Raw genomic sequence first — 24787 nt, 5'->3', positions numbered from 1 at the left:
TTGCTCCCTGACATCTGGGGCTGGACACCCCCACCCTCCCCTCTGCTCCCTCTGCATTATCTCTGTGCCACACCACATTTAATCCTGTGTTGTTGTGGTGCCACCAGCTGGGATTTTCCCCCCTCCCTCTGCCTTTAATCCCCCCTGAGCCCTGTGGCTTTTTTCTCTTCGTTTTGCTGCTGAGTTTTGCTTCCTTTTCCCCCAGCCCACGAGGTGCCACTGCCAAATGCAGCTGCAGCCCATCCCTAGAGGAGCTCTGGGACCTGGTGGGTGTCTGGCATCTCCCAGCTTGGTGCCTCACCCAGGGAAAGAGCACTGAGCTGGTCCCAAACCTGCCCTGGGGACCCCATGGCCTTTGCCCAGCAGCTGGAGCAGCTGCAAGGCTTGGGGAAGCAGCTCTGCTTTTACAGCCTGAGTGCACTGTCCCCTAAACCTGACAGGGCTACAGCCAAGGATTTCCAATCACCAGTGGACTCCCACAGTCATCACTGTGTCCCCAAGTGGGGAATAGTCCCCCAGGACATGGCAGTGGGTGAAGATTTTTGGTTTTATCTGGGAGAGTTCATTTTCCTCCCACTCTACTGTGTTTTTCCTAATTTAGGATGAGGATAATGCTGATAACTCACCAATGTTTTGGCTCTTGCTGAGTCGTTCTCATCCTGAATCAAGGATTGTCCATCCCTCACACTCTGCCAGAGGGGAGCTGCACCTGAAGCTGGGGAGCAGCATGACCAGGAGAGCTGACCCAAACTGGCCAGAGGGGAATTCCAGACCACAGAACATAATTTCCAGGATATAAACTGTGGAAATTACCCACAAGGGAGCTAATTTGCTGTCTGGGGACAGGCTGGGCATCAGTCAGTGGGTGATGAGTAATTGTGTTGTGCATCAGTTGTTTCTCTTTCTCCTCTCTTTGCCATCACTTTTATCACCATTATGTTTGTTTCAAATGTTAAACTCAACAGATTTACCTGTTTACCTTTTCTCTCTGATTCTCCTCCTTATGGGGTGAGGGGGAGTGAGAAGTGAGAAACTGTGTGGGATTAAACCACACCAGTGAGGATACATCCTAAAGGGAGGCAGTGTTCCAGGATCACTCCCACCCTTACAAAATGCTAGAACAAAAAGGATGGATGGAGTAATTTTAGCCATGTCAGGTTGAACAAGAGAGTGCCCAGTGTAGGGCTATTAACTAGGATTTATAATTACAATAAAAATTGTAATAATTGTAATAAAATTTAAAAAACCCCAAAAACTTGGCTTTTTGGTAGAGTTTTATGAAGGGGCAGGCAATAACCAGAGCAGATGAGATGCTCTCCTCCACAGATGAGCAGTGGATAAATCCCATTCCAGAGAAGCATTCAGTGAGGCTGAGGGTGTCCTGTGCAAGGCTGAGACAGCACCAGGGCAGCAAAATCTGAAGGGATAACTCCTGGAAAAGGAGGGCAAAGCCCAGATTCTCCCATGCACTGTGTCTAGCAGAACACTCACTGGGTTGGTGTCTAAGATTAGCACCTTCTGGCAGCTTCAGCAGATGCAGCTGGGTAAATATAGACCCTTAGTGAATGGGCTATTTTCTGTCCTGGAGTATCCAAGTCAGGAGGGCAGTGCAGAGTCACTGGGCTTTGCCATGTGAGTCACCCACCTGGGCAATGGGAGGTGACTCTGTGCTGCCAGGCACAGAGCTGAGCCCAGAGTGACAGAGCCCTGGGTGTCAGCACCCCAGGCTGTGTGAGGACACCCCTGGGGAGGGCAGGAGATGAGTCTCACCCTGCAGGAAGCACATGGTGGCAGAGCTGGTTTGATGGAAGAAGGAAATCTGAAATACTGGAGATGCCAAGAAACACCTATGGAAAGTCCAGCAGTGACAGATGTGTCACAAAGGGTGGGGTGTGATGCCACCAAGGCACATCTGCCCTTACTCCCAACACTGTTGGTCCCAAAAGTAAAACCAGCCCAGCTTCCAACCCAAAACCCACAGGGGTGACAGTCTGATGGGCACAGGCTCAAGATACACACAGAAGCAGAGTCAAAATAAAGGTGAATATAAATCCAGCTGCAGCCCAGCCTTCAGTCTGGTGATGACACCACAGTGGGGTTCTGCTGAAGCCAAAAATGTCCTGTGCCACTCTTTTGGGGTGCAGGTGAGGACCTGCACACAGATCTTTGTCCTCTCAGCTCCAGTGGCCAGGGGTGCCACCTGCAGCCCAGCAGCACACAGGGAGGAGCAGTGGTGCCAGAGTTATCCAACATTTATTGGCTACATAAATAAGTGACATTTACCAGGAACTTCACCAATTACTTTGGCAGAGCTGAAAGCTGGCTAGGAACCCATCCTGCTTCATCCACAGGGATGCACCAAGTGTCCCAACCCCTGCTGCAGAGGGGTGTGGATCCTGCCCTCACCAAACAGGGACATGACTCAGACATAAGGCCACGAGAGTTACTCTAAAGTGCAAGAGAGCCAGAGCTATTTTCCTGTTACAAACCCACCTTTCCCCCAAGGCACTGTGTTTCACACACTCCCAAAGTCTCCCGTGGGCTGCCCCTCCACCACCCAGCCCCTTCATCTGGGGTTTTTCTCCTCTGATCCTATTCACCCTACAGCTGTGGGCTGTGCACAGCAGAGGCAGCTGAGGAAAGGGATGGGTGGCTGGAGAGGAGCAAGGCTTGGCTGCAGCACATTCTGTCCCTCAGCCATGGGCAGGAATGTGAGCTTAGACCTTTGTCCATGGCATATAAAAAAACTGAGGGGGGCTTTGGCTTGAGTCCCAGTGGAGGGGTCGTGGTGGTCACATCAGTCTCAGATCCAGCAGTGCAGGGCCCTAAAACCCCCAGCCATGGGACCTGGAGAGTCTCCTCTGGGAGACGGGCTGTGGGAAGCAGGGGGTGAAATCTCTGATCCTGCACAACCTCAGAGAGTCAGAAAAAACAATGGGGATGGCTCTGGTGTGAGAGAAACATCCTGGGAGCTGCCTCAGCATCCTGGGGAGACTGTGAAACACCCACTGTGCCCGATGGAAAATCCTTCCTGCAGCAGGAGGGTGACCTGTGCCTTCCAGGTGACTTCTACGTGGATCTACAGCAGTCTGATTGTCAGGAGGGCTTGCAGAGCCCTGCCCAGAGGCTGGAAAGGAGACAAGGCTTTGGGGACAAGCCTGTGGTGCCTCCCCTAGTCCAGCTTTGCCTTGTCAGCCCTGAGCTCCTCGTCGATGGCCAGGATGCGCTCGCGCTCCTTGATCAGCTGCACGCCGCAGTAGGTGATGAACCAGATGGACAGGGTGCTCACAGGGAAACCTAGAGCAGGGAGGGAGGCATGGTCACCCAGGGTCATCCTCGACAGCAAGGACAGCTCTTCACCAGCACAGCTGCTCCTCAGCTGGGTTTGGGGGCTCCCACCAGCTCCTGGTGGCCAATGATTTTTTTTTTTTGTGGTAGATCCAGCCCTGCAGCTTCACTGAGAGAAGAGGGAAATCCTCAATATTGGATTTTAGATGGAGCTATGAGTGAGCCCACCAAGGCACTATGGACTGCAGTTAATGTGGGGAGATGCTTTGAGCCCCTCATACTCCCAAAAATCCTTCTGCTCCCCGAGTTCAGAACTCATGGTTGAATTTCTGCCCATTGAACCTGCCCTTGTCCATCCTTGCTCAACTGTGACCTTCTGGAAGCTTTGTGCCTCACTGATACTGAGGATCAACTCTAACCTTGTACTTTCTTAGTGGGGACACAGTGTCCACCCAGGAAAATCCATATTTTTGTCACCTACGTCAGTGGCAGAGCCTGGAGCTCTCCCTCCTCTCCAGAAGGGTCTGATGGTGTTTGCAGTCACAAATCTGGTATCCACAGCAGAGGGGTGGATCCAGGGCTTGTTCCTGCTAAAACAGGAGCTCTGCAATGAATAATGGAACCAGCAAAAGCCAGCGAGCTCAGCAGGCAGGCACTCCTGGCACACTGAGTGTGACATTATCCATCCCCTACACCAGCAGGCAGGCTGCAGGACTCCTGATGGCTATTTATACCCTGGGCAGCACAAGGAGGCTTCAAAACAGTGCCTCAAACCACTGATTAGAAACGTGCAGGATGAGGATTTGTACCTGTCACCTTTGGGATGATGCAGGAATGTCTGCAGGGGCTGAGGAAATGAGGCAGGACGAGCCAACCCCTTTCTCCAGCAAGGGGAGCATCTCCCAGGCAGGGACTGAGCCCTGCTTGGTGAGGTTAATGTGACCCTTACAGAGACTAAACCAGTGTCAGGCTGTGCCAGGAGCTGTGCTGATGCCTTAAGTTTTAGCTTTCATATTTTCCAGATTCTGCTTTGCCTTAGTGACTCTGAACTTCATGTAAAGTGTAACAAGTTCTCTCCACAGCTCAGTCAGACAAAACAATCCTTTTCCAGCCCAGAACCAAGGACACCATTGCAACTTCAGCCCTAAAAAGTGCAAACAGCAGCAAATTGAGGAGAGAATCTGGGAGGGTGGGACTGCAGAACCTGGAGCTGGAATTGGACAATTAACCCCAAATATGTGAACGGATCAAAATTATAAAAGTGTGAAAACTCATGAGTTGGGTCCATCTTAGGTGTAGCCATGCCTGGGCTCTTGTACTGCCCAAGGTGAATCCTTTGAAGGCTTTTTTAAATAAATTCCTGCTTTATTCCTTTGACCCTGCCCAGCCTCTGTTCCAGGTCAGCCTCTCCAGGCATCACCTGGAAGGCAGCTGATCCCCCAGAGCACTCAGTGAGGAGCTGGCAGGGCTGAGAAAACACTTTTTGCACATTAATTAAGGACATTTGGAGCAGCCACATCACAAGCCAGTGGCCAGGGTGCTTTGGACCCCAAAGGATTCAAAATCCCAGTCCTCAGGTCCTGTACCAATGTCCCCCCATGAAGACAGGGGTCTCTCAAAGGGGAAGGCTGGCAGGCAGCTCCTTACCCACAACAAGGAGCCTCTTGGTCACCAGCAGTGCAAACTCCAGGCTGTTGAGGGCCAGAATGTTGTAGAGGACGATGGCCCAAAAGTTCACAGCCCCAAATGCTGCCCTGATCCTCCGGGACATGGCCCCTGAGAGCTTGGCCTGGCAGGAGAGAGGGAAAAGGGAAAAGGGTCTGGGAGGAAAAGGGGGGACTGTGCAACCCAGCAAACTCCAGCTGGGATCCCAGGGAGGAGGCAAAAATCAGAGCAGCGTTTAGTGACTCTGGAATGGAGAAATAAAAGGACAAGGCAAAACTGCTCTGCTGCTTTAGGGATTCTGGGTCTCATGGGTAAGGTATTAGACACAGTTTAATGATAATTGTAGAATCACAGACACATGGAAGGGTATGGGTTGGAAGGGATCTTAGGATCACCCATTCCACTCCCTCCCATGGGCAGGGACACCTTCCACTGTCCCAGGCTGCTCCAAGCCCCATCCAGCCTGGCCTTGGACACTTCCAGGAGCAGCCACAGCTTCTCTGTGCCAGAGCCCCACCACCCTCACAGGGAAGAATTCTTTCCCAGGATCCCATTTAACCCTGCCCTCCATCAGTTTAAATCTATTACTCCTTGTCCTGTTCTTCCACATCCTTGTCACAATTTTTTCTCCAGCTCTCTCAGAGCCTCTTTAAAATGAAATAGTTGAGTTCTGCTTTCTCCACCTCTTACCTTAGATAAGCCACACCCAAGGCAGAAGAATCTGTTGTATCCCAGGATTATTATTAGCCCTACATGCAAATCACTCCTGGGTCCTGGTAAAAATAGTTTCTTAGGAATTAAAAAAGCAAAACCTGTTCAAAAGTAATGACAGCAGCAGAGTGGAATTGTCACTGGCACATAATCTCCAGGATCAGCTGCTGTGAAGGGAAGGAGTTTATAGCAGCCTTCAAAGAGCACAGTGAATCCCCAGGCCACTCAGTGCTGGGAATTGTGGTGCCTCAGGGAAGGAGATTTCACTGCCTGTGAGAGCTTTAATCTGATTAGGAGTTCAACAAAGAGAGCGAAACAGGGAGGATTGCTCTCCACGGTTTTCATTCAAAATAGATCTTTGTTTAACTAATTTAGGACCTCCAGACTTTAAATTGAGAAAAAGAAATAAGGAATATAATGGTTTGCAGGGTGGAAGCTTTAAAGATTTTTTTTTTCCAGTATGTCCCTGAGACACCTTGACCCCAAACAGAGACAAGGCACTAAGCTTTGAAGAGTTTAAAAAATAATTTGTTCTAGCATCCAAACACTTGCTTTCAAAAGAAATCAGATCAAAACCACTGAGAATGCCCAGATGCTTTGTAGAACAAGAAGAACAAATTATTCCCATCAGGAAACATATAAACATTTCCTTATAGGACCATGGAATCTGGATACTCCCCAGGGAAAATTACCTATATACATACATGTGCTCCCAAGGACAGACCTCATGTTTTGTATCCATCTGTGGCTCTTTGATGCCTCATTGGAGATGCATCCCTGCTCCTCATGGACCTCTGGAGTTTCCACCCCAATCTAAATTTCTAATTTTCCGGAGTTTGTCTGCTCTGGGTGGGTGACAAAGTGCAGAGAAGGAGGGGACACAGAGCACCAGGACTGTGCTCCCCTTGCACAACTCAGTAGCTGACCCCAAAGATTGCCCAGGGATGTCACCATCCTGGAAATGTCAAAAAACAAAGTGTGGATATGGCACTTAAGGATGTGGTTTAGTGGTGGACATGGTGGTGGTGCTGGGCAGCTGGACTTGGTCTTTTGCTGCCTTAATGATTCCAGGATTTTAAAGGGCACAGGAAAAAGCTTCAGGTTTCCATGCAGGAGAGCTTGGAGCCTTGTTGGAGTCAGTGAGTCAGGAGTCTCTGAATTCTTCAGAGAGAAATCAGAGTGCAGGGATTGAATTAAAGCCTTTGGATGGACTGAAGTATATTAAGTCACTCACAGATAAGGTAGAGGTGTAAGTTTAAGTTTTAGGATAAGTAACTCAGTCAGTAAGTTTTAGTGTGAGCTCTGATGCTTTTAGTAAGTGAAAGGTTCAAATGCCAGAGCAGAAGTGTGAGTTCTAGTGAAGGTTGAAAAACATACTGGTGTTTTCAGTGGAGGCTCCAGGACTGTAGTTTTAGGCAGTGTTCAGACATAATAGAGCTCTAGTAAGAATATTGCTGACATTTTTCAGATAGAACAAGATAGGTCATATGTGTAGTTCTATACATAACCTGGAGTGCTAAAAAGCTAGAATTCTAACAGGTTAAGGAGTGGATGTCTGAGTTTGTGTCTTGGCTTGTTGGGAAGATTCTATATAAGAGCATGCACTGGGGAGAGTTAGTGCTTTTCTGCCTTTCTGCCATTGCTTTTCTTCTTGCTTTTGCTCCCCATCATCATCAACACCCAAGAAGAAGACAGGAGCTGCCACAGGAGCTTCCTGGGACCTTTTTCAAAAGCAGCTTCTGCTTCTTTTTGGGTCTTTATACCAAAACTCAGCATGGACTGTGACATCTGTGACTGTGCCTTTTGAGACTGATGTGCTTCTGCAATAAATAACCTTTCAGCAACTATTAGCTGCTTTGCTTATTTAAGATAACCCAAAGTTGGTGCCTACAGCACTGGAGATATTAACCCCTCAGAGCCCCATGGCATCCTCAGGGATTCTGCTCCAGCCTCAGCCAAAAAATCTGACTCCTACCAACCAGAGTGAGCTCCCTCCAGCACCAGAACTTGTCCCCAGCCCCTTTGACCCCCTCCCCATCCATCCCCTGTGCAGCTCCTCACCTCCAGTTTGGCAAAGGGCCCCAGCTGGAAGAACTTCTGCACCCAGAGCTCGAAGTTGAGGCCAAAGCAGTTGACAAGGGACCAGATGTAAACGAGCTGGCAGGGCCCCAGCCACAGTGTGGTGATGGCAAACGTGGTGATGCTGGCCACCAGCTCCTTCAGGATGTTGTCATGGTTCTCCCCAAGGTGGTCATACACGTATCTAAAAGCCAGGGAGGGTGGTTGGTGCTCCCTGTACTCCAGGAGACCCCTCTGGAATTTCTTCTCCTCACAGAGGGGTCAGTGCAGAACATCCCAGCAGAACAGGAGGGATGTTCTGGGTATAAACTGATTTTTTTTGCCCCCACAACTTGTGATTTGTGTTTCTACGAGCCTATAAATAGTCAAGGGCAAAATATCCATCTTTCCCCCTCTGGCAGGTAAAATTTGGGGCCTCCAGAGCTGGAGGCTCTCTCAGACTTGTTGGTGCTCAGGATTTTATCACAAAGCAGCCACCACCCTCCTCAGGAGAGGTTTGCTGGTGTGAACTCATGGATGAAGGGCTGAGGAAGATGCAGATGGAGCTACAGTTCCCTCTTCCTCCTGGAAAAATAGAAAGTTGGCTCTTCCTCCTCTGAGGGAACATTAAACCCACCACATTTAAAGGGATTTTGGGACAGCCCTCTTTTATTCCCATCTTTGGAGGAGGTGGCAGTTTGGGCAATTAATTCAACGGGTTTGGGGCTAAACAGAGCAAATAGTGAGATTTATCCAGAAGAGAGGACACCCCAGCTTTGGGATGAGCAGCCTATGGTGCCTCATTGCTGTGGGATGGAAGGGCAGACCCTGAACCAGACTAGAGGTGGTTGACAGGACACTTACTTGCACAGCCAGTCATTAATCCCTCTGTCAAAATGCCTACAGTAAGATGATAAAAACATGTTAAAACACACAATGACAATAAAAAACTGTTGAAACAGAGAAAACACCCAATGCCCTGGCAAGGCACATCTTGGACTTGCTCACAGAAGTTCTCCAGGCTCCTTCCTTGGACAGATGCCACCAGAGACATGGTTTAATTTTCTCTTTATCTATTTCTCCCCTACCTAAAAATATTTCCCTGTGCTCTGGCCAGGTCTAGACCATGGATTCAGGTGGAGCCCAACTCCCAGACTGCCCAGCACAGCCCAGGTGTCCTCCCCTCCAGGCAGGTCCTGTCCAGCTCAAACACTCTGCTGCTGGTACTCACGTTTCAGCAAAGATGTAGAGCATGGTGATGCATTTTGGGGGCTGGGGAGGGTCCAGGTGGTCCAGTCTGGCAATGGTGTTGATGACCCCAAACATGACAGCAGCTTTCACCCAGTCATACACCAAATTGGAGTAGGCCAGGCCAGCTGGAGCAAAAATGGGAGTTAAACAGAGGAAAAAAAAGAACAGGAATGCATCAGGATTTCTGCAGAGCAAATCTTTTAAAAATAAGTTTTTTAAGAGGCTTGAACCAAAGGACAATTTCTTCTCAGCGTATTAGGGAACAAACTGCTTATTGGTCTTAGTAGGAACTGTGTTTATACAGCCATTTATTCCATCACTGTGCCTTCCCTCTGAGGCTTGTTAAGCTGTGATGAACTCATCACAGTTCTCAGGTCTGGCCTCTGAGGTTTTGTTGGCACCTCCATCAAAATTCCCCCCCCCAAGCTCCCTCTGGCCACAGATGTCCATGCTACAGCAGAGCCAGGGTCAGAACCTCTGACTTAAAGAGGTGTCTGACACTGAGAAACAAACCCTGCAGGGACAGCTACTAAAGATTTCAAATGCCTCTGAAAAGAGCTGCTAAAATGCCCCTGTCTGGTGGGATCCAGCTCCCAGATTAAGGGATGCTCCCACCATGGTCAGTACAGTCAGAAGAGCTCAGAACCATCTAGCCAGGGCTCTTGGGACACCCTAAATCCATGTCAGTGCCACTCCAGCTGCATTAGGAATTTATCCTGGCCTCAAGCTGCCACTTTGGAGAAACATGAGGCTCCTCCAGCCCTTGCTTGGCCTCTGCTATGTGGTGGTGTCTGAAATGCTGCCCTCAGACATAGATTTGATCATCTGGAATCCTCCACCCTGCTGCCAGCTGAAGGCCAGTGCTGCTTCCATCACCTATCCTGGGGTCTTAGGTTGCAGTGCAAGATGCAACCAGCAGTATGTATTCTATCACAGCTGTTAAAATCAGTGTTTATTATCTTCCCACAGCCCATCCTCCCTCCAGGAGATATCTCCTGTTCATGGCCAGTGAGTCCCAGTGCATGACTGATAAAATTCCATCATCCCACTGGGAGATGCTCCAGCCAGATAGAAACTGAGATTTTGGACACCAAGGCACCTTCTTTCCACTGGATTCCAAAGGAAAGCCAGACCTTTCCACATCATCCCTGGACCTTCAGAGGAAACTGCACCTTCTGCAGGAGCACTGCTGCAGCTGAACCACATCTGCCCCTGCAGGAGGATGCAGCCACCATTGAATGGGACTGCTGCCACCACCCTGACTGACTGACTGTGCCAGCTTGGATTCTGACTCTGGCAGGGTTAGGATTGTTCTGTGTAATACTGCATTTCTATTTTAATTTTCCTAGTAAAGAACTGTTATTCCTAATTCCATATCTTTGCCTGAGAGCCCCTTAATTTCAAAACTACAATAATTTGGAGGGAAGTGGTTTACATTTTCCATTTCCATTCCTTAGCAGACACTGTCCTTCAAACCAAGACACATGGGAATTTGCCTTCTGGAGGTCTCTAGTCCAGCTTGCTTGGAGAACACCCAAATTTAGGTGGAGATTATGTTGTCCTGAACACTGTCTATTTAAGTTCTGAATATGACTCTTTGGGACAATCCATAACCTCTCTGGGCACCTCTCCCAGTGTTTCACCACTCCATGGACAACTTTCCTTACATGCAATCAGGCTTTATGTTGCAGCCTGTGGTTTGCTGTGTCCTACTGATTTTCCAGAGGTGCTGAGCTCCCTTCCAACCCAAAGATAACAAAAACATCTTGGTGCTCAGCTTCCTAAACCCCAAACTAAACAATTTTCACCGAGCAGCGATCAGACCAGCACTATGTCCTTTCCAACCCCAGCTCTGCCAGCAGGAGGATGAGGGTTTTTTACTCAAACCTGTCCAAACACAGGCATTCCCAAAGCCTCTCAAGGGGGGTGGGTGGAGATGTGGGTCACTCACCACTGCCTTGGAGCTGAGCACAGGGGTGAACGTGCCCAAGCACGGCCACTCACCCAAGGACCAGTCCGAGAGGCGGGTGACGAACTTCAGGTCAGAAGGGAGGGTGAGGATGTAGAAGAAGTGGAAGAAGATGTCCACAGCCACGATGGCCCCCACGTGCAGCAGGGCATTGACACGGATGCTCCTCATCTCGTGGTCCCTGCGCCGCAGCTCTGGGGTGCTGACCTGCAGGGAGGGACAGGGACAGGGCAGGGCTGAGCCCAGGGCATGGCTCCTTCACCCAGGAGGATGGCCAAGGTCCAGCTAGGGATTGATTCGTCATTCTCCTTCAGAAATCACAGCGTGGCCCAAATTTCTGCTGGTTAAGGAAGACCCAAGGGTTGGCTGAGGTGGGGACAGCCACAAGGAACAGGGATGTCCCTGCTGCATCCTGCTGCTGCTGCCAGGGATTTCCCAGCAGAGCAGGCACGTGGCCACACAAAGGTCTGGCTGTACTCAGGGACTCCAGTTGGAGTGAAACCCACTCTGACCAGAGAGCTCCCAGGGTTTGATGCTCTTTCTGCAGCAATGCACTCAGAAAATCAACTTTGCTTAAGGACAGCCCCTTATGGATCTCAGGGCTGGAATCCCACCCTGACAGCTCGGCCAGGGCCTGGTGTATTTTTGTCCAGGGTCATCTGGGAGGAGAACTGATGATGTCTGATGCTGCAGAGTCCTGCTGTGAACCAGAGGGAGACTTGCTTGAGGGGCCATCCTGGATCTGTGGGACCTGACTGATGGGGATTTCATCTCTGCTGTGTCTTGCACCAACAGGGGCTGGGGTTTGCCTGCAGGAGCTGTCACATCTCTGCTCATTGTCATATAAACATCACCAGAGTGAGCTCTCAGGATTACATGGGGCAGAGTGATGTCCTTGCTTCCCTGCAAGGCTGTAAAATTGCTGCTGTATTCAAAATCCTCTTATGTTTATTACTTCCCCTTTATTCCCTGTGAGAGGTGGGAGCTCTCCCTGCATAATCCACAGCCTGCTGCACCAGCCCTGTTGTCAAATCCAGATGATTCCTGAGAATTAAAGCCCTTGCCAGATTCTTTTTGTGTCTGTTAAGCACCAGGTACTTTGAGGATACAGAGAGGTCACTGGACCCTGAGCTGAGGGAGGGCAGGGTCTGGCATGGAGACCTGTGGGAGGACATAGAACCCTCCTTCCATGGAATCACAGAATGGTTTAGGCTGGAAAAAATCCATTAGGATCATAAACACTGCCAAGCCCACCACTAAACCCTGTCACCAAGTGCCACATCTACACATCTTTGAAAGACCTCCAGGCATGGTGACTCTAGCACTGCCTTGCACAGCCTGTTCCAATGCTTAACAACCATTTCCTTGGAGAAATTATTGCTAATATCCTATCTAAGTCTCTCCTGGTGCAACTCTATGTTGTCCTCACATCTGTGTGTGGTGCCAGCACTTGGCCACCACCCCCTTGGCATCAGGGCTGTGCCTTCCACATTCCCAGCCCTAGAGAAGAAGATTTATTCCCTTGATCTCAGTGAAAAAGATTCTCCTCCACCCAAATGTGGCAGGCCAAGCCCTGGTACAGATGAGTTGCATCTCACATAGGGAGGCAAGAGCTCCACCAGGATGTAGGACCAGTAGGATCCAAAGGGACAGATCCAATCTCTAACTGGGCCATACATCCCACCCTGGGGAAGGGCTCTGTCTGCCTATTGTCCTAATTGCTCTTGGGCAATTAAGAATTCACCTCTGCACCAGGCTCAGCTCCAGCAGTGCAGGGGATGCAGCCAGGAGATGGCAGTGGTGGCCAGGCCAAGCCTGGACCCCTGGCCAGGGACTAGGGACTTGATCCTTGTGCCTTTGGGGTGAGCATTGGGAGCAGCAGAGAGGGGAATTGCTCATTAATTGTCTTCAGACATCCTGGTTTGGGGCTGTGCAAAGGAGCAGGAAATGAAACTCCCCTGGATCCAGCTCTGCAGGAGCAGTGGGAGCTCAGGTGTTGGAGACATGAGGAGATTCCTGTCCCCATTTGCAGGTACCTGGCTGCATCCCTGACAGGGACACCAGAGCTGACCTTGCTCTAAAAATAATTTTGAATATGTCCAGTAAGACCTGAGGGCTCTTGTTCCTTTTAAAAGGTTGCTAATTCCAGAGGTGAAGAGCAGGCAAAGAGCAGGATTGAGATCATGGTTCATCCTGGAGAAACATCCCAGTGCAAACCCTTTCTTAGGCAACCAGAACCAGCCCCACATGTGACAGAAGGTGCTGGGCTGTTGGGTCTTGGCTTTTCTCCTCACCATGAGGCTCTGGCTGCTCTCCCCTTGCCCTGGGCTGGTTTTTCTTCTGAATTCACAACTGTTTCCCATAGTATTATTGTAGCCAGTCATCAGATTGGGTCCAAAATCTCAGTGTAGCTGTTCTTCTGCAAAAGAACCTGGCTTGGTGATGGGAATCCTCCCCAGCATCACTGCTGACCAAACATCTCCCTCTGCCAGCATCACCAGTGTGCTTTGGAGGCCAAGGCTGATCCCTGGGGCAGGAGGAGGTTGAGGTAGGAAGAGTGAGGATGGGCACAGCACTGCTGGTTTCCTTCATCTTGCACTGTGGAACAGCCCCAGGGGTCCCAGCCCAGGCTTCTGCTGGTGTTTTCCAGCTCTGTTTGGAGTCTGTTTATCCAAAAAGCTCTCTTGGTTGTGTGGAATCAGGGTATTTCATGGAGACCCCAATTTCTGGAACTCAGCCTTCCACCCAATCTTATTTATTTCCTGAGAAATAACTTGATCAAAAGACACACAGGCCATCCCTGGAAGCTCCTGCTCCCTGGGTGAAGCAGCTGGATGGAAAAGGACAAGAAATGTTCTTGCTGTCACAGCATGCAGAGGTTCCACAGGTGGGCACCACATCTGTGGCCCTCACCATGAAGGTGCTGAGGTGACAACACAAGGAAACTGAGGCACTGCAGATGCCCAGGGAACAAGGACATCACAGCAAGACCTTCCATTGTGAAAATGGAAAAAAAAAAAACAAAAAAAACCCAAAAAAAAACCTAAAAAAGAAGGCTAAAAATCCATCAGTTTATGCTCTTCCCCCACAAAAATGCACAGCCACAGTCTAGAGGTGACCACAAGAAATTCTACAACCATTTGCATCTTCACTGTGGCAAAGGTTGGGGTTTTTGCAGACATTCACCCCGAACAAATTCTGGGGAGAAATCCTGCTCCAGCCTGGCCCCAGCATCACTCACCTGGGCGTGGAACTGGTCAAAGGTCATGACAGGCCCGAAGAAGAAGAATGGGAGGTAGAAGTTGTACTTGAGGAGGTCGAGGATGGAGTAGATGCCCTCGTCCTTCTCGGAGCTCTCCAGGGCGAAGCTCATGCAGCGCATGATGGTGAAGGTGCAGCCCCCGAAGAAAAGAACATCTTGGAGGTCAAAAGCTCCTGTCACAAACCCACTCTGCACAAGAAACAATACCAGCAATGTGGTGTCACTTCTGTGCTGCCTCACTTTGTGGGGACACCAGAGAATGGTTTGGGTTGGGGGGACCCTAAAGCTCATCCAGTGCTGCTCCTGCCATGGGCAGGGACATTTCCACTGTCCCAGGGTGATCCAAGCCCTGTCCAGCCTGGCCTTGGACACTTCCAGGGATCAGCCACAGCTTCCTGGGCACCCTGTGCCAGGCCCTCAGCTTCCTTGAAGGGAGGAATTTTTTCCTAACATCTCCTCTAAGCCTGACCTCTGTCAGTTTAGTTTTCAGTTCAAGGAAAACCTCTAATTATGCTCTGACACCAATTGTCTCTGAAGTTAATGAGCTAGAAAGAAAAAAACTGGGATTTGATTTCCCAGCTGGCTCCTGCAGCTCAGAGCAGTCAGGAATGGGGTAGATGGAGGTAAATCCTCTTGGCCAGGTCACCAAGCAGCTGTTGGTGACACAGGCTTTAGTCTGGGGTGGTGATGTCACCCTGTCACAGGTGTCTCCACAGAGTAAAGCAGAGCCAGCATGGGGTTGGTGGAGAGGAAGGGAGCACATCTTTAGAGGCAGAGAGGGACAGAACTGAGAGACTGAATATTTTGATAAGGTCCTTTCTGGGCTTCTCTCCACTCACCAGTGAGATAAAATCTTAGCTAGGCTGTGATCTAAGAGAAGGGCATCACTGAATCCATCCCAGCTCTGTGTTACAGCTGGAGAAACTGAGGCACAGGGCAGCAGCAGGCTGACAAATTGCTGCCTGGGGAGCAAGAAGGACTCAGATGTCCTTTATTCTAGAACAGCATGAAGCCACCAAAACATGACATAAGCACTGTGGGATTATTCCCAAGCTCCCACCTCAACAGTTCCTTCCCTGTGAAACGCTGTGAGAGCTCTGATGCAGCCAGCAGAAATGGCCAGGCCTGGGGCTGCCTTCCCTGGGGATAACCCCGAGGGGATGGAGAGCAGTGGGTGGAAACAGGGCAGACACAGCCAGGACAGACCCACCTGCCAGGAGCCAAAGGGCTCCACCTTGAAGGAGGCGAGGCAGCAGAGCCCGGCCACGTAGCACAGCCACTTCTGCTTGGCCAGGGCCACCGAGTAGAGGAGCAGGCAGTGGGACAGGATGATCATCAGGTAGAGCAGCCCCATGCTGGCCAGCACGGCCAGCAGCCCGTAGATCATGTACATCACAGCCCGGTGCTGCGGGAGAGCGGCCGCCGTGAGAACCCCACCCCCAGAGCATCCCCAAAAAACCCCACAGACCCCGCCCACCCTGGAGCTCCCAACCCACGGCAACACAAACCTGGGGGTTTTGAGATTTCTGGGCTTTCTGGCACTGACCCCCTGCAGAACACTGCTGGGGACATGAGGCGTGGAGGAGCTTCCAAATTTGGGTGGTGGAGTTAAAATCATGGGTGTGTAGTTAAATACATGGTGAAGGGTTTTAAATTTAAGGTTTTTATAATACAGGAATAGGTATGGGACAAGATAAAGGATTTTGGGTGGTGTCTCTTTTTGGTGTCCTTTCTCATTCTTCTTGATTTCAGGCAGTAGTTTCTGTTGGACTGTTAGTGCTGCACTGAGGGTCACAGGAATTTGGTTATTGGGTTAAAAGTTTAAATAATACAGGTGTTAATTCTCTACTGGACTGCTGAGCTTTAAGAGACCTTGCAGCAGGTGGATTTCTCTCCATTTTACTCACTTTTTGCTAGAAGTGTTGCAGAACTCTCTGTACTTTAGATAAGATTTAATAAACAACCAAGCCCGAACACGAGAAAATTCATCCCCTTCGTGTGTTTTTTAATCCTGTCTCTGAGTGAAGACAGAAGAAACATCTAACAAAACACTAATTAAGTGGTGAAGACACCACCAGGTGACACCTGCTCACCTGTGGCACAGCCATGGAGCAGATCTTGCCAAAGAGGACGTGTCCCGAGAGGGCGAAGATGATGATGTTCCTGAACGAGGTGAACCACATCACCCACTCGAAATCAGCCACGTCCTGCAGGAGCAGCACAGGCACTTCACTGCCCCCAGCCCCACCATTTTTACAGCTTTTTCTTCCCATTTTCCACCCAAGGGCTCCTGAGCACTTTAGCTCAGACATAAAACCCCAGGAGGGATGTGTAGATGTTACACACAAAGCAGAACATCCACAGCCCCTCTGGGCTGGCATTTTCCCTGCTACTTCAGGGAGAAAAATAGGAGTCATGTGGACTTTGTAAAAAGTGTGTCAGTAGCAGAAAAGCCAGTTCTGTTTCTCCCCTGAGCAGCTTGTCTGTAGCTGGAAAATCCCAAGCCCTTCCTCACTCACCATCTTCCTGCCAAAGTAGTGCCAGCCTGGCTTTATGCCGTCCCGAAAAGCTTTTCTGTTCATGCTGTCTGCAAAAGAACCAGAGTTACAGGGAGAGAAACAGCTCTGGGAAACAGAATTGGGGTTTAATCTAAGCACAGAACCTCCATGGTTGTGATAATGAGCCATCAGGGCTTAAATATCCCATCCCAAAAGTGCCTGATTGCCATGGACAGCCAAAAGAGTCAGTGACTGCAGGTTTGTGTGGGAATTATCAGCAAAGCCTTTTTCTCATTACACATTCCCTGGCTGATCCCATAAAGTTTTCATGTTTGTGGGTTTCCAAACAAAAACAAAAAAACCACAAACACACACACACATAAAAAACCCCCAAACCAAACCAAACAAAAAACGGAATCAGCCCTGAATAGGCAAGGGAGACCTGTGACATCTCACAGCCTTTTGCCCTAAGCAGTGGGAATAGGGACAAAAAAAGCCAAAAATCCCTTTAAAAAGGAATTCCAAGCTGTTCTCTGCAGAAGTCAAAGCCGGGGAACCTGCTGCTGGTATCAAGAGCTGTGAAAGCTCTTGTTGCCTCCTCCCAGGGCATGGAGGTGGTGGCAGCGTTACCTCGGGATGCCTCGAAGATGCCGCTGCCGCTGTAGAGCACAGCACAGGTGACCACGAGAGCGTAAAAACCCAGCTCGTAACTGGGGAGCATCGCTTTAACCCCCATGGTGGGAGCTCACAGCCCCGGCCGGCACCAGGGAGGGATCCGCACCTGGGAAAGAGAGGAAAAGCGGGGGTGAGAGCTCACCTGCCCTCCAACACCCTAAATTCCTGCTGCTCTGCTTTATGGGTCCCCTAAAGGCTGAAAGGAAGGAGAAGAGGGTCACACCTGGGGCTGAGCCCTGGGGAACAACTCAGGTGCAGAGAGGTTCCTGTAAACCCACCCGGGAGCCGGATTTGGGATGTTCCTGAGGTGGGGATCTTCCCACCCATCCCGGTGTTCAGAGCTGCTCCAGCTGTGCAGGACGGGGCTCCTTCGTCCCCACATCTAATTCCTAGCTGAATCCGTGCAGGGGATGGTTTTCCTACCGCCCAGCTCACCTTCTGCTCTTGGGGGGTCCCAAAACCCCGCGATCCCAAATTTCCCTTGCCAGGAGCATCAGCAGCGCTCGGGGGAATGGCGACACCCAGCCCTGCAATTAGCCCTGGGCTAATTACTCCTGCCGAGGCTAATTAACCTCGGAGAGACGTGCCTTGCAGTGTTCGGCAGCTCCAAAACGCGGGGCTGGAGCAAGGGATGGGGATGCTGGGGACAGGGACAGGGACAGCCCACCCTGGCACCCCCCTCCATCCCCGAGAGAGCTCAAGGGATTAAGGCGTAAAAGGCGCCGCGGTCACCCTGTGTCTGCTCGGGCACCCGCCCTGCAGAGCTTCTGCCGTTGTTAAAATAATTCCGTACAAAAATTAAAATTATTCCATGCAAAAATTTAAATAATATTAAAATTACTGTTTTGAGTTCAAGCGTTTATTTGGTGGCCGAGGTTTTTAAGGGGGTGGAGGAGGAGGAGGAGGTGCTTGGCAGCGATGCGGGGTGACCCCATCTCCCCCCGGCGTGTACCAAAGGCGTTTCACGGGGGAATTGCGGGTTCATCCCGAGGGGAAATTGAGGGTTCGTCCCGGGGGAGATTGAGGGTTCATCCCGGGGGAATTGCGGCTTCATCCCGGGGGAATTTCGGGGTCGCCCCGCGGTCAGTGCCGCTGCGGTGCCCCTGCGGCGGCAGGGCGCGCACGGAGGTGTCTTTAAAAAGCTTTTTCTTCCTCTTTTCCACGCTTTCCAAAGCTTCTTTTTTTTTTTTTTTTTTTTTTCCTTTTGGCGAGGCCACCTCTCAAAGGAGCTGGCGGCAATCGGTGACCAACCCTGGGGGGGCGTTCGAGGGGGCTGTCGGGGACCCCTCGGACAATTTTAACTCTCGGGCTGCCCAGTGAGGCTCGGGGGGGGTCCCAGCACAACCCCCTGCAGCTCCGAGTGGCAGCAGCATCCTCATCATCCTCATCATCCTCATCATCCTCATCATCCTCATCATCCTCATCCCCCCCGCTCCCCTCCGCGGACCCCGGCCGGGCGCTGGGGACAGGCAGAGGTGACACAAAGCCCCGGAGGTGTCACCACCCCTGAACCCCGCATCGCTCCCCTCTACTGACCTTGAGCCCCGGGGGGAGGCGGGCGAGGGTCGGGGATCCAGCGTCCGGCACCGCGATGGGGAGAGGAGGGGGAAAAGGGACAGGGGGCAACTCCCGAGGGTTGATTTGCCCTACAGCATCCCTCAGCCCGGCTCGGGGAGGGGGGGCAGGGGTATTTTTGGGCTGCCGTCCCCCACCTTGCCCCTGGAGGAAGTTTGGCTGGGAGTGGAGCGGAGCAGGCGGGAGGTATTTTTATTTTAGAGCAGCACTGCAGAGGGGGGTGGCTCGGGAGCTGTCTGTCACGGCAGCTGCTGAGAGGACCCGTGCTGGCTGCCAAAGCTCATCCCGAGCCAGGGGAGCCGGCCCTGAGAGCCCCAGGGGGATTTTGGGTCCCCACTTTTAGCCCCGAAAGGGAGGAGGTTGCCCCCATCACCTTGTTCCAAAGGAAGATGTCACTGCGTGGGGATGGGGAAACTGAGGCACAGAGCCAAAAGGAAGTGTTATTCCTAAATCTAAGTGAGGCTCAGAGGCTGCAGCATCTCCTGCTCGCAGGTAAGAAGTGTCAGGACAAGAGGAAACGGCCTCAAGAAGTGCCAGAGGAGATTTAAGTTGGATGTTATTGAAAATCTCTTCACTGAAAGTGTTGGCAGGCACTGGAACAGTCTGTGCAGGGAAGTGGTGGAATCACCATCCCTGAGGTGTTCAAAAAATTGTAGATGTGGCACTTTGGGAACATGGGTTAGTACTGGGTTTGGCAGTGCTGGGTTAGCACTTGGATTTGATGATTTCAGAGCTCTTTTCCAACCTTAATGATCCTGGGATCTCTACAAAACACATTTGGGGTCTCCCTCCCATCTTCCAGCACCCTCAGCAGGGGATAGGAAGGGGCAGGGTTGGGTTGTGGCTTCAGGGTGGGCAAACACAGCTCAGCCAAGGGGAAAAGTCAGCACAGCCTCAGGGTCAGGGCTGAGACACCTGTCAGCTCATCTGTGACAGCTGGGCACAGCTCACCTCAATAAATAGATAAATAAATAAATAGATAAATAAATAAATAAATAAATAAATAAATATTTGGTTGTGGAGTCATGTCTGCAAGGGACACATCTGGGGTCTGAAAACTCTTCTAGCAAACGTGTTATGTTGAATATCTCTAATTATGCAAATTCCAAAGTAACTCTTCTCTGGAATAATTCCTGTTGCAAGCCTCAAATCAATAAACTCCCTGAGCATCTCTGGGCTGCCTGAGGAGTCAGCATGCAGAAACAAGGCAGAGAACCCTGGGTTTTCTAAATCCCTCCTTGGTTTGTTCGTTTTGGGGTGAGACGCTGCATTCTGGGCTCTGCAGGGAGGATCAGCTCACTCTGCTGTGAACAAAAATGCTTTTTTAGCATCGTTTTTCACCTGGTGCTCGCAGAGAGAGGCTCTCCCTGGCCAGGGCTGTGTGGTCACATTTGCAGCTTTAATCCGGGCAGGATTCAGCCCCGGAGCTCCAGCCCCGCCCGGGGACTCGGCTCGCAATAATTGACTGGCTGTAGGGAGGGGAGGTAATTAAGAGATGGGTGAGATAAGCACGGGACACAATTCCTCACAATTCCTCACAATTCCTCGCTCTCGTGGAGCCTGGGGCAGGCAGAGTTTTATATCAAGGAGCCTCAGCAGGAGGGAAAATGAGTCTGTGGACATGGATGGACATTGGCTTGGTGTGGTGGTGGGGAGGCAACGAGGAAAAGCTGATCAGTGTCACCCCTCTGGCTCCCAAACTCACTCACTCCTCATCCTAAACCATGCAGAAAGCAAAAACAGCCCTCAAATCCTTTTTTATTTTTATTTTTAATAGCCCCATCATGCCTCTCCTCCTGGGCAGATTTTCACCTTCTTTGTGTTTTTTCAATCCTGAGAAATCCATGATCCTGCTAAATTCAAAGTGCAACACAGGTGAAGGGCCCAGGCAGTGGTTTTTCATGAGGCACTGGGAGCTGTGGTGATAAAAATAATTTAGCTTTAATTTATAGATATGATAAAAAATTACACCCCCCTTGCTCTTGATTTCTAATAGAATAGATTTATTACATCTAATATATAATAACTTCTAATATGATAAGATTTATTTTTAGTGTGACTGGGTTGTGTTCCTCAGCACTGGGGACATTTCTGTGTTTTATTGCCCCAGTGTTTATGGCCTTGAGCTGCTTCAAGTGATATTTTTTCAAATATTTGGGGGATTGCTGGAAGCTGTGGCACAGGAATTCAGGCCAGGCCCCTCTTTAGTGACTGGAAAAGGTTGTGGGGGGTCCAGGAAAGGTGCTTGGCTCTGTCTCTTGGGACAAACAGGGGACATTAATGGGGACACCAAAGAAACTCCTTGGTTGCTGTGCTCCTGCTGCTGAAGCAGAAATTTGAATGGGAAGCACAAAAGGTTTAATCACAGAATCCTAGAATGGTTTGGGTTGGGAGGAACATCAAAGTTCCTCTAATTCCACCCCCTGCCATGGGCAGAGACATCTTCCACTGTCCCAGGGTGCTCCAAGTCCTGTCCCTGGACACTCCCAGGGATCCAGGGGCAGCCACAGCTGCTCTGGCACCCTGTGCCAGGGCCCCACCGCCCTCCCAGGGTACCAGGAATTCCTTCCCAATATCTCTCCTAAAGCTACTCACTTTTGTCAGTTTGAAGCCATTCCCCCTTTTCCTGCACTCCATGTCCTTGTCCAGAGTCCCTCTCCTGTTTTCATAGGACCCACATGGATTGTTTTTACTGCCTGAGTTTGTCCCATTTGGTTCCTCATGCAAACATCATGGGAGCATGGCAATCCCACCAGGATGGCTCAGGAGAGAGGGATGTGTCATCCATCCATCCATCCTCCATCCATCCATCCATAATCCATCCATCCATCCATCCATCCATCCATCCATCATCCACCCATCCATCATCCATCCATCCATCCATCCATCATCCATCCATCCATCCATCATCCATCCATCCATCCATCCATCATCCTCATCCATCCATCCATCCATCCATCCATCCATCCTCATCCATCCATCCATCTCCATCCATCCATCCATCCATCCATCCATCATCCATCCATCCATCCATCCATTCCATCCATCCATCCATCCATCCATCCATCCATCCATCCATCATCCATCCATCCATCCATCCATCCATCCATCCATCATCCATCCATCCATCCATCATCCATCCATCCATCCATCCATCCATCCATCCATCCATCCATCCATCCATCCATCCATCCATCATCCATCATCCATCCATCCATCCATCCATCCATCCATCCATCCATCCATCCATCATCCATCATCCAACATCCATCCATCCATCAGCCATCCATCCATCCATCCATCCATCCATCCATCCATCCATCCATCCATCCATCCATCCCTCCATCCTCCATCCTCCATCCCATCCATCCATCATCCATCCATCATCCATCATCCATCCATCCATCCATCCATCCATCCATCCATCCATCCATCCTCCATCCATCCATCCATCCATCCTCCATCCCATCCATCCATCCATCCATCATCCATCCATCCATACATCCATCCATCATCCATCCATCCATCCATCCATCATCATCCATCCATCCATCCATCATCCATCCATCATCCATCATCCATCCACATCCATCCATCCATCCATCATCCATCCATCCATCCATCCATCCATCCATCATCCATCCATCCATCCCATCATCCATCCATCCATCCCATCACTCCATCCCATCCATCATCCATCCATCCATCCATCCATCCTCCATCCATCATCCATCCATCATCCATCCTCCATCCATCCATCATCCATCCATCATCCATCATCCATCATCCATCCATCATCCATCATCCATCCATCCATCCATCATCCATCCATCCATCCATCCATCATCCATCCATCCATCATCCATCATCCATCATCCATCATCCATCCATCATCCATCCATCCATCCATCATCCATCCATCATCCATCCATCCATAGTCACCTCCAGGACCCCTCTCAGCACCCCCAGAATGGCTCTGCCCATCCCCCATGGCACCCACTGACCCCATCAGTGACCCCAAACCTGCAGCCAAACCCCAGGGAAGGGCTCTGAAGGAGGCTCCCACCACCTCCCCCCACCAGCACCAGGTCAAACCCCACTCCAGCTCCTGTCCTCACAATCCCCTCCCATTCCCAAAAAAGCCCTGATTAGCTCAGTGACAGGCTGGAATAATCCCCCTATCCCACACTGCATCCCACAGATCCCTCTGCTCCCTGGTCAATGAGCTGCTCCAAGCCCCTGCCTGGGATGGTTTTGGAGCTGTAAGTGGAGCCTCCCAGGGATTTAGGTGGCATTTGTTGAGTGAGGCCACCCTGTCCCATGGGAGCAGCCAGCTCAGGAGCTGGGCCTGGAGGGGACAGGGTGAAGGGAAAAATGAGAAACCCAATACTCCCCTTGGCTCTGTCATGGCTTAATTTAGAGCACAGGGGCTCTGCCAGAGTGTTTTTCCATTTAAAGCTGAACCTCTTCCCTTTTGTCCTGCACTGTGCCTTGCAGGGCAGTGGCAGCTGCTGGCTGGGGCTGCTGGGGGGGTCAGCAAAACAGTTTCCAACTCAGTTCCCCTTTGCCACCAGCTCCTGCCCCACTTCTTCCACCTAAAGAATTGAAATCTGTCCCTTCCTCCTGTCCCTCTCCTGCTTTGGATCCCCAGGGAGGGCAGGAGCCACCCACAGCTCCAATCCACAGCTTTAAATTCCTGTGGGATGGGCTTGGACCCCCCAGCTGATGCTGTGCCCCTTATCCAAGCAGATCCCAGGGCAGGGAGAGCTCTCCTGTGTCAATACAGGTTTAACCTGTAGGTTTAACCACCCTAATGCAACTTAATTCATGTTACAGCCACTTTGGAAAGCTCTTTGCAGGTAAAATCCTGGCAACAGGCCCAAAGGAAAGAAGGACAATTCATCAAAGATCATTTATTCTCAGCAGTTCAGCTGTACTTTAAAAAGGGATGCATCCATCAGGCACTTTGTGGCTGTTACATGGAACAGCTCTGCCCAGCTCCAGGGTAGGGAACAAATTTTGGCTCAGCCCAAATGTTGGGAGAACTCATATTTGGAGGTAAGAAGTGGCCAAATCCTAACAAGGAGTGCCCATAACTAAATACTGACAGCAAAATTATCTTTAACTGTACCCACCAGCCCATGCCAGCATTGTCACCTTTAGCCTGTCACCACCACCAGCTGCAGTGAGAGACTGGAAAAACTCAGAGCTTATCAAAAAGCTGCCTGGGATATGACTTCTCACTGGATGAGGGTTGTCCCAGTGAGGAAATGTTTTATCTGAGAGGGGTAAAATAATGGCTGGCTGCAAACTGGAGCCAGAGAAATTCAAATTAGAATTGAAACATGGGAGTTTTAACAGGATGGTGTTTATCCACGAGGGAAAAAAAAAATCCAACAAAAACCCACTGAAAGTTCCAAGGGAAACAGGGGGTTGTGGTGATTTCATCTCAGCTGTATCTTTGAAAGAAATGTTGCAGCTCAAGCAGCACAAATGAGCTGGAGAGATCCTGGGGCTGAGGATCTCCAGTGTGGGGATTTTTCAGGCAGAGAGAAAAAATATTGTCATTGATTTTGTTCTCTGAGTGATGGGTTGGGGTAAAGGGGGCTGCTGCTCCAAGGTCTCCCAGGGTTTCTCATATTTAGCAAAATGCTGCAAGAAAATTGGTCTCATCCCTTGAAAACTGGGAACCAGCAAGAGCCAGCACAGGGAGAATTCAAGGCAGGTCACTGTGGAAGTGCAGGGTATTTCAAAATACTGAGAAGCCCTGGACATTCTGTCCCCCCCACTGTGTGACAGGAGACAGATTGCACATTTCCATGAGAAGCAGCTGCT

At 50.5% G+C, this 24787-nt stretch overlaps 1 protein-coding gene across 1 annotated transcript; it reads right to left on the bottom strand.

The window, feature by feature from the left end:
• Positions 1 to 2234: 2234 nt before the first annotated feature.
• On the bottom strand, positions 2235 to 19131 carry HHATL (hedgehog acyltransferase like). The gene is made up of 12 exons (XM_079300506.1): positions 18914 to 19131; positions 17333 to 17483; positions 16724 to 16791; positions 16298 to 16411; positions 15415 to 15609; positions 14184 to 14393; positions 10978 to 11149; positions 8954 to 9098; positions 8587 to 8622; positions 7726 to 7927; positions 4936 to 5077; positions 2235 to 3297 (listed from the first exon to the last, which is right to left on the bottom strand). The coding sequence occupies exons 2-12, from the start codon at positions 17436 to 17438 to the stop codon at positions 3173 to 3175; spliced, it is 1515 nt and encodes a 504-aa protein (XP_079156632.1). The 5' UTR covers positions 17439 to 17483; positions 18914 to 19131; the 3' UTR covers positions 2235 to 3172.
• Between the last annotated feature and the right edge of the window lie 5656 nt (positions 19132 to 24787).

This window comes from Erithacus rubecula (assembly GCF_903797595.1).
Source record: "Erithacus rubecula genome assembly, chromosome: 3".
In the NCBI taxonomy this organism is placed as follows: Eukaryota; Metazoa; Chordata; class Aves; order Passeriformes; family Muscicapidae; genus Erithacus; species Erithacus rubecula.
The sequence above is the reverse complement of the archived record's forward strand: the minus strand, read 5'-3'. Positions and strand labels throughout refer to the sequence as shown.